Genomic DNA, 19,346 nt, shown 5'->3' on the forward strand with positions numbered 1-19,346 from the left:
ACATAAGGAGAGCAAATAGCTTGTTAAGATGGACATTCCTTTGCAGAATTGCTTTGTCATTCTCTGTTCCAGTTTGAATAGTTCATTGCATGTTAGTGTGTCTTTAGATGACATAGCTTTTTTGTGCAGTGATGTGTTCTAGCCTATGGACACTGCAGCCCACAATTCATAAGAAGACTGCAAGTTTCACCACGTGAGAGAGCTATAACTAATCTACATGCTTCCCTTCTTGTAGGATTGAATCATGGCTGGTGCAGCTGAGGCTTTATTGTCTCAGTCAGTTTCCCATTACGTCTTTCTGCCATGATAAATCTTTTTGATGATCTGAAATGGTTCTTTTTGGTTTACAGGGGAAGGATTTGCAGATTTCAAGTCTGTCAGCGCTGATGATGGCTTCACAGACTTTAAAACCGCCGACAGCGTCTCTCCACTAGACCCCTCAGAGCAGCCTAAGATCTTTCAACCTGCCTTCCCTTCTGCTTTCCCAAACTCTCAGTCTCTACAGCATCTACCACAGCAGCAACAGCAGCCAGCAGTGTCTCTTTCTCAGCCCAAAAATCCTCTCAACATGGCCGACCTGGACCTTTTTTCTTCTATAGCTCCCTCCGTTCCTGCCCCCACTGAGACAAAACCCAGCACATTCCCCTCGGTGTCCGTGCCCCCCTCTCTAGTGCTCCTACCAGGTGGAGCAAAACCTCCGGGAGGAGGTGCAGATGATTTTGGTGACTTTGCCCTCTTCGGCTCCTCCTCTGATGCTGCTCAAGCTTCAGCAGCAGGAGGAGCTGTGGCAGCCCCTCAGGACGACTTTGCAGACTTCATGGCATTTGGCAGTTCTGGCGGGGAGCCTAAAGGCGAGAGCAGCGTGGGGGTCCAAGGGGAGACCTCCACTCAGCAGCGACCTCAGCAGAGCACAGACAAATACGACGTTTTCAAGCAGCTGTCTCTGGAGGGAGGTCTGGCCTATGATGATGCTAAGGAGAGCGGCGGCGGCTCCTTCTCTTCCCTGAAGAGTGACACTGATGACTTTGCTGACTTTCAGTCCTCGAAATTCTGCACAGCGCTCGGGGCTTCAGAAAAGACTCTGGTGGACAAGGTGGCCGCTTTCAAACAGGCCAAAGAGGACTCCACCTCTGTTAAGTCCCTCGACCTCCCGTCCATCGGGGGGAGCAGCGTAGGAAAGGACGACTCGGAGGACGCACTCTCAGTGCAGCTGGACATGAAGCTCTCGGACATGGGCGGAGACCTGAAACATGTGATGTCGGACAGCTCTCTGGATTTGCCGGGTCTCTCGGCCCACCAGCCCCCCGCTACAGGTGAGGAACTAGTGCGATTGCTCTGGTGAGGCCCCATCCAGTCACACACAGTATTAATTCCATGGCCAACTGCAACCTCAGTGCCCAGTTGTGATCACCAAACAAGGGGTCAAAGGGCAGAGTCATGAGGTCCTAATTTAATTGAATATGCTCAAATACTGAAAACACTACATGAATAACATATCAGACTAGACACATCTTTCAATCTACATGTCATCATTCATCTCATTTTATGTACAGATTTATTTATTTATTTATTTATTTATTTGAACCCTTAGTTCCTTCGTCTCTTCTCTTTTCATTTCCATATCCCCCTCCCTGGCTCCCTCCATATATTATTATTGTACTGACAGAAAGGTCCTGGGCCATATCTCTGTTTATTTACAAATGATGACGAGTGCCTGGTTTTGATGTGTTGGCAGTCATAGACGAGGTCCCCAGCTGCTGTCTGTGTGACTGGGATAAGGTCCCTGTTTGTTGTGTCCACGGTGCAGCGCCAGACATCTCCTTTCCTTTCAGTGTACCTTTTGTCTCCGCAGGGCGAACTCTGCGTGTGTATGATTGTGCGTGTTGTTGACGTGTTGCGCAGCGCAAACTGAAAGGTTGACTTGAATACAGAAGAGTACAGGAAGGTGTTACGGTGATGATCCTCTTGTTTATTCTAATCACAGGTTTCACACGATAGGATGCAGTTTACCAAAGGTACGAGCTGTAAGCCATCATTCACCTTTTTAACTGTTGACATTGGGTTTGTGCTGAATGGGTAGCACGTAATATAATTTTGATTAGTTGCAAATGAAATGTTTCCGTAAAATACAACATTTGGCACGCAACAGCAAGAAACAAGCTATTTTGAAACAGAGCAACAGTGAATTGAGTCACAAAAGCAGCTGAGATGTTTGGCACATCAAAGCTGGATGCCATACAATTTTCCAGCCAGAGTGTTTGAATGTGCATGTGTGTGTTTATGTCTTTATGTATGCCAGATATTGTATTACCCTGCAGTATTTCAGACTTGCCATGCAGTATTATTTGGGTCAGTTGGCCCTCTAAGTATGAGATGTTTCCAAAATAGTGTGTCTGCTGTGTCTGTGTCTCCCTTACCTCACATCCATGAAAGTGGAGTTAAAGTTTACCTGTAACTTCTTGCTGTTGGGTCATTTATGAAAAGGAAATCGGCCCATTATTATTTCAGTAATAATCAGGAAATGTACATGTCAGCACTCCCATCTCCTCCTCCTCTCTGCTGCTCATCATTTATTCATCGAGCATCTCACCTTCCATGTCATGGCTCATGTTTCACAGAAAACATTCAAGACTAATTCTTACTGTAACCGGAGACGGGATGTAGTTGTTGTCAGGGGAAAAGCCTTGCAACTCACACATTTGTGATTTTCATTTCGTAAAATGCTTTTATAGGCTCAGACAGTTTGAGGAAGCTTCACCTGACAACAGTGACATTTTGTCACTCATGCATTCAACTTTCTGCATGGACAGCAGTTGTTTGGAAGCTTTAGGTTTTTCAACATATCAGTTACTTATCAGTTAAACAACATGTAAACCGTATCATTTCATCCAAGGAATTGATGCTCCTTGATCCTCTTCCTGACCAGAAGAAATCATAAAATGTAAACATCCCTTTTGCCTTATTTCAGTTTCTGTACTGTGGTTGAACTTGGTTGAACAGGCCTCACTGTTCTGACAGAGTAAGATGATGTGTTCAACCAGTCCATGGAGCTGCAGCAAGGCAGTTATACTACAGCTGATCAGACAAAGATGGCCCAGTTTAACATCGATACATTCCTAAGAAGCTTTTACACTCCTGTAACAGCTGCTCCACATGTCCCTCCCACCCTTATTTATCCGATATTCTTGTTCTTGGAGAGCTCTGGGAATAACTTTTTGTTAAAGTGTAGCGGGCCTAGCAGTTTGAGCACTTCACCATGCTTCGCACTGTGTTTCTGGACATGTACGTAATCTTAAAGAGACAGTATTTCTTTTGTGAGGTTCCTTTTGAGTCTGGAGCACAAAAGGAATCTGATTTCCTTCCTTCCTTTCTTTCTTTTTTAACCGTTATCTGTGATATTGCAGCATGAATTATCATGTGTGACTCTACGGTCTGGCTCTCTGAGAACATAATGACGTTAGTATTACCCTTCCTGCCTTGCTTTTTGCTGCAGTGTGCCTGCCTTTTCAATTTGTGAAATTGACAAGAACATTATACGAGATAGCATTTTATGCATAACAGTATTGCAAGTTGTTTTTATCAAAGAAAAAAATGTATACATACAGATTTAATAGTGTATTTTTATTACAGGAATATGAGACCTTAGTACGAAAGACTCCTTGATCTTGTTGTGATTTGCCAACTATGTAAAATTTAAATGTAGCCTACATATTTAGTAAGATTAAAATGTGAATTCAAATATTTTAGGTTAACATTGAAAGCTAAAAATTGTTGTCTTGAGTAATATTGATGTGCTATTATTTAGGGGATCATAAGAGTTTGTGCACATTAGCCTGCTTTGACACACAATCACTGTAGCAAGAGAAAAAGGATACTGTCTCTTTAAATCTGTTTCTGCGTCTGTGATTGGATGGAAATGAAGTCCCTCTCTGGGATGTCAGGTGTAAGGATGGCCCTCTTTCTTTTCTGTAACCCTTTGAGTGCTTGAATGAAGATCACTTCACTTTTTTTACAGGCAGATTAGTGCAGATATTGTGATCATATGCTTTTATTTTGCTATTAGAATAAACAACAGGACTAAACTATCTTATTTCATAATTGTAAATGTATAAAAATGTCAGCCTCTTAAATTGTGGCTTGTAAGTCCTTTTTTAAGTCCCTTTCCAAACAAGCATTGATTATTGGGATGCTCTACCTACAGTATTTCTGCCCTCAGGTCCTCAAAGGGTTAATGCTTCCTGCCTTGAGCTTGTTCTTTGAATTATCTTTTCAAACTGGCTTTTCAAGTGTTCTGTATTCATATCTTTTCCAAAAAACACCTGTTGCTTTATACCCTAATAGTAAAACAAAGTTTGTCATCTTCCCAGAAGTACTGATTTTAGTCTGTGAATGTGCCTTCTCATTCTGGTTTCTGCTTCTATATCCTCGGATTATCTTTGTTTTACCTTCTCGCTGTTTGTTTCCTTCCTTTTCTCCTGACTCTGCATGCCCTTGTATTCTAAATGACTGAAATCTAATTTTACAAGTGTTAGTTTGACAAACCTCTTGTAATGATAGACCTCTTTCACAGTACTTTGTGACCTTTCTCTCTTTCTCTCTACTCATGTTGTCGTAATAAATATTACTGTTGGTATTGCTGAAATGCGTACCGTCTTATTTTCTCCTTTCCTTTCTTGAGAAGCCGTTAAGTGATCTAATGACACAAGGCTCACAGCGCTAGGTCCTTGTCAATTTCACAAATTGCTCTTTCTATCTAAGGGTTCTGTCTTGCAAAATAGGAAGGGTTCAACAAGGTCGATTTGTGTCTTTGTGAGTGTGTGAGAGAAAGAGAGGGAGACTTGAATACTAAAGCGCTGACAAATGTGTGTGAGCTGCATAGCTTTGTCAGTTCATATTAAAGAAACTGATCACAAGCTGTGTCGCGTCTGCACGACACAGTGTGAGAAACAGAGCAGATGTAGTGACAGGAAAGATCTTTTATTGATGTTGTTCGAGCTGTTTGTCACCATTGAGAACGGCAAGTGTCAACACGTAGCCGGAGTAGAGGGAAAAAAGCAGTGTTAGTGTTCATTGTGTTTCAGTAAAATGATGACAGTAATTTTCTTCCCATAAACATGATTCAGCTAAGACATCAAAACAACTTGTTTACCCTTCGTGAGATCATTTATTAAACAGAACTCTCAAAAATGTGAGCGAGAGGATGTATTACTTCACCGTAGTAGGTATTATTACTGTGACAACAACAAGAATTAGTCAAGTGCGAGTGTAGTAATGAAGCAGTCGGCATCATAAATGTGCTAAATTATGATGTTTGTGATTGCCTGTGTGTTGCAGACTTTGTTTTCACATCTTTAAAGTGCAAAATATGGGGAGGGGGTCCTTTTCACGATACATGTGATCTTATTCTTGCACGATGCAGCATAGGCGATGCTGCACAGGATGTTAAATTAGAGGGTCAGTTCTCCCAAATAACAAAACAACCTATTTCTCTCTTACATGCAGTGGTGTCAGCTGCACATGTGTGAGATATTTGTAAGATTGTCACCTCCATCCCAGTATGGAGTGGAATTTCATTTGTGGTGCTACAGGATTGAAACATGACATTTCAGAGATTCGACAGAAATATCTGTTTTCACAAGCAGGGTTAAAGTTACGCAGTGTGATCCACATGTTTTCATAGGAACTGTTTCTTTGGTTGAAAGTTGTTCTAGTGAAAACTGTGTGAGCTGCAGGGTAACCTGGGACATTTTTTGTAGAACATTTATCTTGTTTTTCTTTTTTTTTTTTTTTTAATGCTGTAAGCACCACAAACAAAATTCAGATACATCAAAACCTGGCAAATACAATTAAAACCATCTGCATGGCTAGACAACACTAGAGGTACAACCCTGATTACAAAAAAGTTGGGACGCTTTGTGAAACATAAATAAAACAGACTGTGATCATTTGCTAATCCTTTTTGACATATGCTGATTTGAAAACAGAACAAAGACAATATATTTATTGTCAGCTTCAGTGATTTTTACAAATATCTGCTTATTCTGAATTTGATGCCAGCAGCACATTTCAAACAAGTTGGGTTAGGAGCAACTAAAGACTGGGAAAGTTGTGGAATACTCCAAAAACACCTGTTTGGATCATTCCACAGGTAAACAGGTTGATTGGTAACAGGTGATAGGATCATGATTGGGTAAGAAAGTGGCATCCTGGAAGTCGTTCACAAGCGAGGATGAAGCGAGGTTCACCACTTTGTGAACACATGATTGTATAAAGGATGTTACTACATGAGCTCACAGTTTGTTTGTTTTTTTCTGATTTACACAGCATCCCAACATCTTTGGGGTCGGGTTGTAAGTGAGAAAATATGTTTTGTAATTTAGGTGAACTGACCCCTTATGATTCATGACATGCCCAAGTTTGTCTCATTCTCCCATTAGGATACAAGAGAAAACACTTGAATTGGAGACAAGTGACATGGTGATAATCCAACTTAAATCATACTAAGTCTGCTGCCTATCATGACAGCATCTGTGCTATTCCTAGGAACCACTGGTATGTCTGTGTTGTCATTACAGAGGGAGACGACATGAAATTTGACCCCTTTGGGACGTCGGCCCTCAGCACCCTGGCCAGCTATGACTGGTCAGACCGGGAGGACTGTCTGCCCAGTGAGGTCAGAAAGTCGCACGGCCTGGAAGGAGCTTCCCTTCCATCATTAGTGCCAACACAGAGGAAGGAGCTGACCTTTGGCAGCACGGAAAACATCACAAGCAGTTCCATAGCTAAGATCACCACCTCCTTCCCCACCGAAGACGGCTCTTCGACAGATGACAAGTTTGAAGCCTTTGCTGATTTCGGCTCCGGCGACCAGGCAGGTGCAGATGCAGAGGACGACTTTGGGGACTTTGCAAGTACTGTTTCTGAAAAGTCCGACTCGCCCGCCGCCTTGGCTGAGGCGGGCTCCGAGGGAAACCAAAGTGAGGCCTCTGATGAGTTTGGAGCCTTCCAGGGTGACAAGCCCAAGTTTGGCAAGTCTGACTTCCTCAAGGCCAGCGCTCAGGTCAACGTCAAGTCCAGTGAGGAGATGATCAAGAACGAACTGGCAACCTTTGACTTGTCTGTTCAAGGTGAGTCACAGTCATCATGGAGATGCTATTATATGTGATACAAATACAGCTAATAGCGATTTCCATCAATCATTTATCTGCCGTCACCTTGGATTGTGGGAACATTTGACAATTTCTAAACCAAGCAAGTCAGTTAATCACAAAAATAATCATTAATTGCAGCCCTAAATCAGTTGTTTTAAAAGCAGGTGGAACATAATGAAAAATCACTCATTTACCAGAACCCAAGATCATGTCTTCAGAGGTTTATTTGTCCAAAATCAAAGTTTACAAAAAGCAACAAATGTATGAATTTATGTGTTTTTGCTTGATAATTTAGATCTTTATCAAAAGTTTCTGGGGATTAGCAAATTGCTTAATTAACTCATTTGTTTCCGCACTGAAATGTGATGTTAATATCAAAATTGTGACCAAAGAGGCTCTCCTGGCCAACTCGAAGCCCTTGGCCCTAAAATGGTGCAGCAACAATCTCCTCAAGCGTCTTCTCCCACCCCTCCCCCTCTTGTTAGGCCCATCTGATTTGTAATAAAGCTGTCAGACATTAGATGGCAGTGTTGAGATGACAGCCCTGCTCTAATGGCAGTGACTGGTGAGATGGATTAGCAGAGGCCAACAAATCCATGAGCAGAAATTAACCGTATCCACTGAAAAGCTGTTTGTTCCTTAACTGCTGTTTGCTGGTGTCATGTTCCACGAATAATTTATTAGTTTCCTGCTCTGTGATAAAAGCTCATTTGCCCCATAGATTTATCTCCCTGTGCTGGATTTGATTTGTGTGAGGAAGAGGGCTTTACTCCTCATCACCCCGTGAAACAGTAATCTGATCATGGTGGGGTTTCTGGGTTGTGGGGAGGATGACGCAGGTCTCTGTGGGTGGTGGAGGAGTTGGAGGGGTGGATTACCTGTGTCTGGACAAGACACACACACACACACACACACACACACACACTTACTGCCAGCCCCATTTGAATAGTCTGGGTTTAGCATGTGTTTGTTGTGGTACCCTGCCAGGATTTGTCCGTCTGTGAGTCCCTATGAATAATTCATACCTGCATATTTGTGCCTCTGTTCTGAACGTAATTATTGTTTGTCACAAATTAAGTATTTACTCATGCTGTCCTTGTCTGGGAGGAATTAGCCGTAACAGAATGGAAGTATAATGATTGCAAACAAACAGGTGCATATCTCAAAATGAGTCATCGCCATGGGTTGCTGAATTGATATGGAGCAAAAAAAAAAAAGTTTATGTATGTGTTTGTGCTACTCGCTAACATTATTCATTTCCCTCGTCTCTCCCGCCTCAGGCTCCCACAAACGCAGCCACAGTTTGGGCGACAAGGAGATTGGGCGTTCGCCCCCCTCTCCGGCTCCAGAGCAGCCCTTCAGAGACCGATCCAACACCCTGAGCGAGAAGCCCGCCCTGCCTGTCATCAGAGACAAGTACAAGGACCTGACTGGGGAGGTGGAGGTGAGGAGGGCCCAGCGCCACGTGTTAACGCTGTTATTAACCGCTAGATTTCAGCACAATACTCACTGTTAAAGACTGCAGAATACAAACATTTCCCTCTGTTCTGTTCTGCCTTTGTGTTCATTTGAGATAATTTTCTGCTGCGTTGTTGCAGGAGAGCGAGCGCTACGCCTACGAGTGGCAAAGGTGTCTGGAAAATGCTCTGGAGGTTTGTATTTGTTTGTGTCCTGTGTCTGACCTTGTCCCACGGTGAGACTTAATTGTGAGAGTGGCTGTACAAATGTCATAGAATAATTAAGATAACCAAATGGCACTGAAATGCTTTTCAACCTGCTGACATTTTTCTTATCGCGTATGTTTTGAGACAAATTACTTCCGTCAACCCTGCAAACAGGATTTAGATTTAAAACAAGTTATTTAAAGTGTCCTCTAAAAAAAATCAAAAAGTCTTTGCTCATCTGAATATGTGACAGGTGCATCAGCGGAACACACAACTTGAATAAAAATGCCTGCTTTCGCCTCCTGCTGGAATATTTATTAATTTGCAGTTTAACCTTTTAACAGACCGAAACACTGTAAACCAGGCATGTCCAAACTCATTCCATAAAGGGCCGTGTGGCTGCAGGTTTTCGTTCCAACCAAGGAGGAGCACACCAGGCTGGAATCAATTAATCAGCTGATCTCAGTGTTCAGCTGATAACTAAGGGATCCCTTGATGTTGATTGGTTGGCCTGGTGTGCTCCTCCTTGGTTGGAACGAAAACCTGCAGCCACACGGCCCTTTATGGAATAGTTTGGACATGCCTGCTGTAAACAATAAACATTAGAATTTCTATAAAGATTTTTAAAGACAAAATCCATCTTATTTTTGTAGCAGGACGTCTCAAAAACATACAAAAATTGATGAAGGCATACGCTCCTTGGCTTCTGATGAAATTGTTGGTCAACTGTTGAATGCTAATGATGAGCAAAAACAGCGCGTAGACGTCACAACTCTGGCTCCTGTCTTCCCACATTAAGGTCATCACCAAAGCTAACAACATCCTGAACGGCATCAGCAGCTCCTCTGTCTGCACCGAGGTCATCCAGTCTGCTCAGGGCATGGAGTACCTGCTGGGTGAGGACTCTCAAACCGCACACACACACACACACGCACGCACACACACCACTATAAACAAGCCAGGACTGTTAAAGAACCCTGTGTGTGGCCTTACACCCTCTGAAGGACAGACGCACAGAGAGGACAAGATTAAAACGAGCTCTGGTGTGATGGCTTATCTCTGCCTGGTCTGACAAGGTCCTGCTCCCTAACTGTGTTTCTGCTTTTAATGAGCTGTGAGTGGCAAACGTGTCACAGCGCGGGACTGTGTGCCTCCTGAAAATGTAACAAAAAGAGCCACAAAAAGTGTTTTTTTTGTGAATTGTGTTGTGTTATTTCTCTCAGGCGTGGTGGAGGTGTATCGCGTCACCAGGCGCGTGGAGCTGGGCATCAAGGCGACGGCCGTGTGCTCCGAGAAGCTGCAGCAGCTGCTGAAGGACATCAGTCGCGTGTGGAACAATCTCATGGGCTTCATGTCGCTGGCCAAGCTCGCCGTAAGATGCTCCAAAAAATCTAAATAGAGCACAGTTATACAGTAAATATCCTGATTTATGGGCACAGCTGCTTTTCGTGCCTTCTGTTATCACCCAGACAGAAGGTACACAAACACGTGATAATAGAGCATTGTGGCTCAATTCACAATAAAAAGGCTGCCAATAACATAATGAAATGTTAGTGAATCCAGTATTGTCGGTCCATTAGTTTAAAATCAATGATTCATTGATTTTGGTTGTCGGAGCCTTTTGGTCGACGGGTGTTCGGATCAACAGGGATGACAGAGACTGTATGGATTTATTTACCCAGCTGTCTGCTCGCGCTCGTGCAGAGGAGGAATATTGTCTCTTATACTGCACAGAACTGCCTAAGTAGCTTGAGAGATAAAACAAAATTGGAACTCAAGTTTAATGGAAGCATGCTGGTAGCTTTTTTTTTTTTTCTCCAAAGAAGAAAGATGTATATTGTTTGTTTTTGCTCCACGTAGCTGAAGTCAAGCAGAGTCCTCATGAAAAGCTGATGATGCTTGGAGATGTTTACTGTAAGCAGGCTTGTTGTCACTGCTGTTATTATAAGAATAGAAATGACTACATTTCGCCCTGCGGCAGGAAGTTAAATATGTCTGTGTGCGCTTTCTGTCTCTGTAGCCTGATGAGAGCTCCCTCGATTTCTCCTCCTGTATTCTGAGGCACGGCATCAAGAATGCCAAGGAGTTGGCTTGTGGGGTGTGTCTGCTCAATGTCGATGCTCGCAGCAAGGTTCGTGCACACACACACACACACAGATTAAGTTCTAGTGGATACATTTTTACATAAATGTTAATGTGCTCGTCCACAGCGGATAACAACTGACATCTCTTTGACTCTGAAACGTTTTGCAGAACAAAGAAGAAAGCGCTATTGGACGTCTGTTTAAACGAGTATGAGACAGTCAACTGTCAAGCAAATCTCGCTCCACTCTTTTCCCACTGGGGGCCTCGGGGGGCCTATTCTCCTCTTACCGACGAGCCCAGCGGGGGGGCCAAAGTGACAGGACTCACTTCTCTCCACTGCTCTCTCGCAGGCGAACAACACTCGTCTGCCTAGATACATACTGAAAAAGAATCAGCCGAAACCATGTTCGCTAAGCCCCGCCCCTCTTAGTTAATGCTGCTGTGCCTGTCAACTTTTTCATTCTCACCTGGCACATAATGCAGTTTACAGTGATTTACTGCTCAAAAGTGATTTCTGAAACAATGGGATTTCAGACAGGCCAAAGCAGGCTTCTCAACCATCAATTTTATCTGCTGTAAGCACAACTTACGAGCAGATTTTATCAGCTGTAGTTAGCGAGCTAGCTAAGTAAGCTAAAGTTAGCGCCATCAGGTTATTGAAGACTGTCTCCAGCTGACTTTTTAATGTTCTTAACTCTCTGGATTAATGGCTACATACATGAAAAGACTGAGGCTAAATGTTCGAGACCAAAGTCAAAGTCAGCTTTATTAATTCTGTATGTACAAAACAAACAGCGAATCGAAATTACGTTACTCTCAACCTCTGTGACAAGACATATATTAAAAAGAAATAAAAACTGTACAATCTAAACAATGACAAGTCAGACTTGTCCTTGTGTTGCAGTTTAGGGTTAGTTCGTCCTCTTATTGTAAGTATGATAAGGAAAAATGAAAGTTCAGACTGCTGTACATGTTTGTTACATTTTAGGATGAGGACTAACTTAATCGTTATGTTTGGCTAATGCAACACTATCTCGAGTAACATTGGCTGGAGTGTAAACTTATCCAAATCCAATAAAGAGCAGGACAGACCTCGGACGTTATCCTAAACTCTCTCAAGGATCAGCTTGCACACAGCGGGGAACAAACTAAGCTAGATAGTTAATGTTACTCTCACCGGTTTACCACTGTAGGTAGCAAGCTAGTTAGCCTGACGTGTTAACGCCTGGCATCTTACGTCAGACCAGACAAACAAACTGTTTTTAATGTGCTCATTACTTAACTCTCACCTTTGGTTCAGGAAAAGCGAGAAAGAAAAACACCCTCCATGCTCTCTGAATGCTGGGTGTTGCTCTTATTAGAGCCCCGTGAACACCACTTCAACATGAGGAGAATTTCAGTGCTCGACAGGCCTGACATGCCTAGTTACGGTTGCTAAGCCATGATTAGACAATCACCGTTCGGACGAGGGGCTTAGCGAACAGTCAGCGCAGGTCGTTGTTGTCTCCCAGCTTTTATACTGAAAGATGACTAAAAAGTGTCTAAGGATAATAATGTGCACTCCTGAAATAAGTGGGAGAGGAGAGTTGTCACTTTGGCACCTCGGGGTGAGTTTTTGCACTCTGGGATTGGTTTTTCAAGGTCACAGAGGTCGTCACTTTGTCTTGGAAGGGTTTCATTTTCTATTCTGTCGCCTTTATCTGGGGGTAACTGCTCACCTCGCCACTTTCATCTAACAACCATCAGCGTTTCTGATAACTGTTCAGTTATTAACTCTGACTGCGGCGCTATGTGCTGAATGGCTGTATGTCTACCTCCTTGCCCACGGTGTTTTTGATTTTCATCGACGCGGGCCATTAATGGTATTCTCGGACCCTACGGTTTCGAGGGCAGGATGATGGCGCTGATTGTTTCTCGCGTTCCCTCTGCTGCTCAGCCAGAGCCAGATGGATGGTCCGGGCAAGATATGGCTGACTGAGAGGCATCTAGGACGAGAACAGATGTGGCTTACACATTAGTCATAAGCAGGGAGTACAGCTGATAATAGACCTGCACACACAGACACAGTCTCTCACTCGTGAGGCAGGCTGAAAATTAATGCAGTTTTATTTTGTCTCTGTGCCACTAGCATGAGATTAATAACCCATCTTTTAATTACATTTTTGGCAGAGCCACGCTGGTAAGAATGCATAAAAGCCAAGTGGAGAATAGCATCCCCTCAGAGTATAATGAAGTGAAAGAGCGGCTTTGGCTACAGCAGACGCCGCTGATTGTTGCATTGTCCTTTAGTGAAGAGGCACTGATTTGTTTTTCAACCAAAGGTGCAGAAGGGTGGAGATGTTGACGTGGCATCAAAGAAACGTGAAAAATTCTTGACAGCAGATGAACTTAATGGTTCCTGCTTAATTCGTGCTGTGAATTTTAATCTTGCGGCTGATTCTGTAATTTTTTTTCCGTTGACACAAATAGAGCCAAATTAATTTGGTCAAATTCAGTCAAGAGTTGAAATTGTCCACAATAATGGACCGATAATTATGGGATGCAGCAGTCGTGTTATGTCTTTTTCTCCTTCAGGTCAGGAGGCAGGGATGGGCAGCCTGCAGCAGCTTCATCTCATCTCAGTTTATTAGTCAAAGGCAGCAGCAGTTATAAGTTTTATCATAAGTGATACTTTTCAGCTAAATGATAAATGCAAATTTGAGCAATTACACAGAGAAGCACTGAAAGGGATTTTAAGGTGAATAATTTAGCATTTCAGGCCTGCATTTATATTAATGCAGGTTTCTAAGTGCCTCAAGGATTTGGATTGATTATTTTCTGTCGCTTTTACTTGAGTATGTTTGACAGCAGTGCTAACCAATTCTGGATCCACACTGTGTGCTCAAATGTCCCCATCTCCTCAAAATCTTAGTTTGTCAATCTGTTTTTTGGTTGCCCATCTCTGACTCAGCATGCTTTATATCAGGTGCCTCAGGTTAGCAGGGTTCCTACACAGCTAGAGACAGTCAGAGAAATTATTTGGATAATACCAGGCCTAAAAAAAAAAACACAATACCTAACTGGAAAAGTAAAAAAATATAAAACAGACTATGTAGATGTAGATTTTCTGGCTGTAAAGAAGAGACGAATCTCTGGCCACCATTACTGCCGTGGAACTCGTTTACACTGACGATGTTTGGGCTAATGTGAATGTGGAAGAAGCACCAGCCTGAAATCAGTCAGACAGACATTAGATGTTACATTAACGTACCACTTGTGTCCATTCCCATCAGTTTGGATGTGACAGTGCTGTGCGGAGTCACATTAGCTAATGAAACCCAGCTGGAAGTGCTTGCTTGCTTAAATCACCTAACAACATTATTTCTTTCATTGTAATCACAAGAAATTAAAATTTCATAAAAATTGGGAACACATGATGCGGTAGTGACAGCTATCAAGCTAGCGAGAGATATGCAGGGTGGCTCACGGAGGCAGATCCTTTTTTCAGCAAGCTGCTCAGAATGTGATCAGAAAACAGACGATTTAATACAAATGTATGAAAGTAAAATAGATTTCACAGATCAGAGGTGTTTACCTGCCCCCCCCCATATCTGTTTGTTTTTGAAAGAGCTGATAACAGCAGCACAGCCCAGAAAAGACATCTAAATTTTATGGATTATAACCTTTATTTTAATAATATTTGTGGCCATATTTTCAACGTACAGGATCAGCTGGACAGACTTTTTGGCAAAGTCACTTACAAAAAATTAATCTTTAATATACTTCAGTGTTATACGCAGTTCACAGTAATAGCGGCTTGTCTGCTACAGGATACTCAGCACTGACTGAAATCCCTCAGCATCTCTTAATCTTGAATGTGTAGGAGCCCTGAGGGTAAAAACATGGATTCTTTCATGCTTTCACTCACAAATAAAAGGGAAACGGGAGCTCTGTCCTGGTGAAACGGCTCATCTGAACGTTCGCTTGCTGCTCATTCTGTGCACACTTCTCTGTGCTCTGGCCATTGTGTGAATATACCTCAACATGCTGACTCCTCTTGTGCTTACAGGCACTGACTAAAGACAATGACAGGAGGCTGAGGGTAATTATGCCTCATTTATTTCTTTGGAAGTAGGGAAAAGCAGATAGGAGATTCGGGGTTGATATGACTGTTATCTAAGCAGATAGTGGCTCAGTCTGAATGCCAAGCCTTTACGTGCAGCGACAAAGGTCAGGTGAATTTCACTGTCACTGTTTTATAAGAAAGCATGAACACTCTCATTCATTTTTCAGACTCAGGTTAGTGGCTGCTTGCGTAAAAGGCTCTGTCTAGTTCGAACAGGCAAAATTGGCCTTTATTCACCGCCACACAGGTGAGGTCTAAGGAGGAGCTGGAGTGTGAACGAGTGAATGGAAAAGTGCAGGTTTGAGAGGGAGAGGCTCTGCGGTGAAAGGCGGAGGTATTACAGTGTGTACTTTGTGCGACCACTCTTTCATTTTGCATCCCCTCCCTCCAACGTTTGCAGCTTTGGCTGTCGTAAGTGCAGGTTTGTGGAAACAAGTAGGCCAGGGCACAAAAGAGCTGTGAAAGGAAATCGCTCTGCCTGTGAAATGTGAGCGTGTGAGAAAAAGCAGAGAGTAGAAATGTGTCATTCAGTTTGCGTGAGAAAGCGCTTCATCCAGCGGAGATCTGGGCTGCAGACTGCATTCGGGCAGGTGGAGATGTATCTGACTTAATGGTGTGTTGCTGTGGTGCACTTTGTATGCAGTTGCTGCTTTCTGCATGCGTCTCCCCTCTGCTTCTGCGTGGGAGGCTATGATTCACAGCACATGACTCATTCCTCTCTCCGGCTTCAGCTCCCAGTATTTCACCAGGGATGCAAACTCTTAAACTGCACATCACACACATTAGCATCTCCTGATGGCGCACACACAGTCCTATAGCTGGGCCCACTGGAAATGCAGATAGCTCGCCACATTTCATTTTCCGAACAGCCACGGCGATTGTAGCTCTAACATGTAGAAGAGTCATGAAAGTTTGAATAACAAGTTCGGCTTTTTGAGCTTTTCAGACGCAAAAGTAAATCATAATATGAGGCAACAGGTTTGGCTGAAAATTAATGAAGTGATCCATGGATAAGCAGATTGAAGTTGACCAGATATTGAATATTTTCAGACTCTCACCCCAGTCTTTGTAGATGGAGAGATAAAGCATTACACAAGTTTATTGGGTCAAGTTTGAGGCAAAGACAACTTTGCTAACATACATTTGTTGTGTAAATATTTTGGGCTATTTCTCCTTTCTTCGACGTTTAAACTTAAGCTCTCTGCTCAGTCATTTTTTGTGAGACATTTTTTGCATAGAATTTGTCACTTATTCAAAAAACTGTAGACATAACATCATCCGATTGTACATACAGCCTCAAGGCAATGATCACGCTTGTCTGTCTTGATCAAGGATTTCAGGTTAAAACATCTTGCATCTTAATGTGCGAGCCCATTAAGTGTTTTTTTATTAGATATTAGAATCACATTTCGAACCGAAACGCCACACTAAGCCATTCTGTGTGCAGCTGCCTCACCTCACTGCTTCAGCACACACATACACGTCAGCTGTGGAAAACTGAATCTCGAATGCATTAAGTGTGTAAAGAGATGCCTTCCACTGTACCGATGGAACATTTCCATATGTGGCAGTGTGACTTGTGCATCTCCTCTGTAGATACAGATTTGCTGCTCTTTCCAGCTGTACCTATTTGAGGTTATGTATTATTTATACGCAGTGGATTTTTTTAGCCTTCGTTTCGTTGCATAAGTACACACACACAGTTTTATGCAGGCCATTTTAAACAAATGAGAAAGTAGTCTTCCCCAGCAGGTATTGCATGAATGCAAACCCACGTGTATTGAAATCCTTTTTGCCAGAAGCTGATTTTTCCCCCGCGTTAAAGTGACTTGAATGTACAGCAGGGTCATTTACATTAATACTGAACTGCATACCACAGTGCTGCTCATAAAAAAAAGGATGTGAATCATGCTGTAAGTGAACGTTAGAATACTAAAAATAAGCACTAACTTTAAACCGTAGGATGTTTGATAAGTGGTTGATAGGTCACGGTTGCGTGTTAGTGGTAAAGGGATAAGAAAGCATCTCATTCCTTGTCCATACCCTGAATATCCATCACCTTTCCTCCTGTGTGCACAGATGGGTTTATTGTGTCGCTCAGGTGTGTAATATTTCACCCTTTCACTCTGACAGGCGTTCAACTCGGAGACGGACAACTTCAAGCTGCTGTACGGGGGCCACCAGTACCACGCCAGCTGTGCCAATTTCTGGATTAACTGTGTGGAGCCCAAACCCCCGGGCCTCATACTGCCTGACCTGCTCTGAGCTTTGGCTCCGGCTGCCATGGCAACGGGACACAGGCTAATCAACATCAGATAGGTGGGGCAACGACGCGCCTGGCACTGCACGGGCTGTCACCTTGGACTGAGAGAAGGCCGTTTAAGTCACTGGATCCCTCAGTATTTATTTGTTTCTTATTCTGCGGTAAACTCGGCTGTCGCTCAGCCCGAGTTCATGTGCAGAACTGGTAGTTTGTTCAAATTTAAAGTCTTTCTCTAAATAATCACAATCCACGGTGATACTACCTTTTGTTCTTCCACATTACCTAATAACATAAAGGTCATATTTAAGTCAGTTACTACTGATGCTTTTAAGATGATTTCCACTGATTTTCACTGCTGAAAAAGTCAGTTTTACCAACTGATCTCTCGTCAGTGACTCATATTTAAATAATTAGGTGTGCAATATCATTAAAAAGACTGGCAGAAGACATCTGTAAACATGTTGGGTTTTTAATGTCAGTTGTTGCTTTGCTTCTGTTTGAGAGGAATTTTATTCATGACTCCCTTTGTTCCCTCTGAACCGGGGCTGTTGAATCATAAGCCTATATTGTACTTGAATTACATGTGTTGGTCGGGTCTGTGGCTGTTACGGTTTTAATATCTTTCTAAAATCTTTATCATTCAAACTAAGGCAAATCTGTATAAACTGTGTTGAATTAACTGCTTGAATGTTTTTTGCACTGTTGAGATTTGAGATGTTGGGGTATTTAAATTTTTTAGGGGAAAAAGTTGTGATTTGGGGACTTGAAGGGAACCATGCGGTTTTGTTTTGCTGTCTTGCTGTTTTGTGCAACTAGAGCTGGAAGTCTGGAAAAAGTCGACTGTGATTCTGAACTAAACTCGCAGCAGCACTTTTTTGTATATTGCAGTGTCATGCTGTAGCGTTGTAATTATGACTAACTGTAATGTGAATGTGATGTAAATAAATATGCATACGGTTTATTTAAAGCATCTGTTTTTAAACAATACTCATATGCCCATGTGCACATTAGAAGTGTTATTGGTCCCTGGAATTGACTTTTCGCTAAAGCCCGCCCCAGAACAGGGATTATCCAATCGTAGCTCAGCAACAGCGTGCATGGGGCTGTAACAGGAGTGATACTCTGTACACAAAGAGGAGGGTGATGTTTAAATTTAAGTAAAATTTAAATATCCTTGCAAAGCTAAAAAAGAAGTCAGAAGTGTAAAGAATGGAATCAGCTCTGTTCATCTGATCTAATGTAAGCAGCAAATGTTAGCATGCCCTAGTGCCCAGCGTTGATTACCGTAGTAATAGTGTTATTTCCAAAGGCAAGGGGCATTAGCTAAGTACTTTATTATGAAGGGGTAACATTAAAGGAATACCTATTCATGACTTTAACATCAACTGTGTGGGAGCTGAGGTGCCATCATGTTTACAGCAGTAATGGCGGCTCTTTATTTGGTTTGTTTAAACTGCAACAATGCCAGACAAATTTGCATTAGGTGTCAATTTAGCCTAACTCACTCGGTTACCACTAGGGATGCACGATAACTGTTTTTTAAAACCGATACCGATAACTTTCAGCTCCTAAAGGCAGATACCGATAACCGATAACACACACATATACCTAACATCATGACATCAATACCATAAACAAAACCAAAAACAGTTTTGACTCTTTAAATGAAGAGATATTTATTTTTCCAATGAAAAACTATTGGTAAGCCTCTCAAACATGTTCTTAAAGCTATCAAACAAACCTATCTGATATCTCACATCAATTTAAATAAGGTGCATTACTTACTGATATAAAAAATAAAGGCCCCTTGAAATGATGCAAATACATGCATCAGAATTACAAACTGAAAAAGTGTATTCCAGAAGTTTACAAAAAATAAATACACATAGAAAATTAATGCACTGGCACAAGTTAGATTCAAACATTTCTATTTAAACAAACTGAAAAAGTGCATTCCTCAATGACAACAAAAATAATGCACAGTGCATATCGTACTGACAGAAGTTAGAAGACGACGCTCTTAAATACTCAATTCTGATTGGTCAATCGCGAAAATTCAGCGGTGTTCCTAACAGTCG

The 19,346-nt window shown here is 42.4% G+C and overlaps 1 protein-coding gene across 5 annotated transcripts in view; it reads left to right on the plus strand.

The window, feature by feature from the left end:
• Positions 1-18,229, plus strand: part of synrg (synergin, gamma) — a 37,533-nt gene extending 19,304 nt beyond the window's left edge. For 3 of the 5 annotated variants that reach the window (XM_041941524.1, XM_041941525.1, XM_041941528.1), the window contains 10 exons: positions 351-1,313; positions 6,576-7,127; positions 8,432-8,595; positions 8,750-8,803; positions 9,615-9,711; positions 10,039-10,187; positions 10,836-10,946; positions 11,069-11,107; positions 14,949-14,981; positions 17,139-18,229. In XM_041941524.1, coding sequence (XP_041797458.1) covers positions 351-1,313; positions 6,576-7,127; positions 8,432-8,595; positions 8,750-8,803; positions 9,615-9,711; positions 10,039-10,187; positions 10,836-10,946; positions 11,069-11,107; positions 14,949-14,981; positions 17,139-17,270 — 2,294 coding nt within the window. In that variant the 3' untranslated portion in view covers positions 17,271-18,229. The remainder of the gene's footprint in view (positions 1-350; positions 1,314-6,575; positions 7,128-8,431; positions 8,596-8,749; positions 8,804-9,614; positions 9,712-10,038; positions 10,188-10,835; positions 10,947-11,068; positions 11,108-14,948; positions 14,982-17,138) is intronic. The other 2 variants (XM_041941526.1, XM_041941527.1) reach the window with 2 other exon arrangements.
• The last annotated feature ends 1,117 nt before the right edge of the window (positions 18,230-19,346 follow it).

This window comes from Chelmon rostratus, chromosome 7, assembly GCF_017976325.1.
Source record: "Chelmon rostratus isolate fCheRos1 chromosome 7, fCheRos1.pri, whole genome shotgun sequence".
NCBI classification, from domain to species: Eukaryota; Metazoa; Chordata; class Actinopteri; order Chaetodontiformes; family Chaetodontidae; genus Chelmon; species Chelmon rostratus.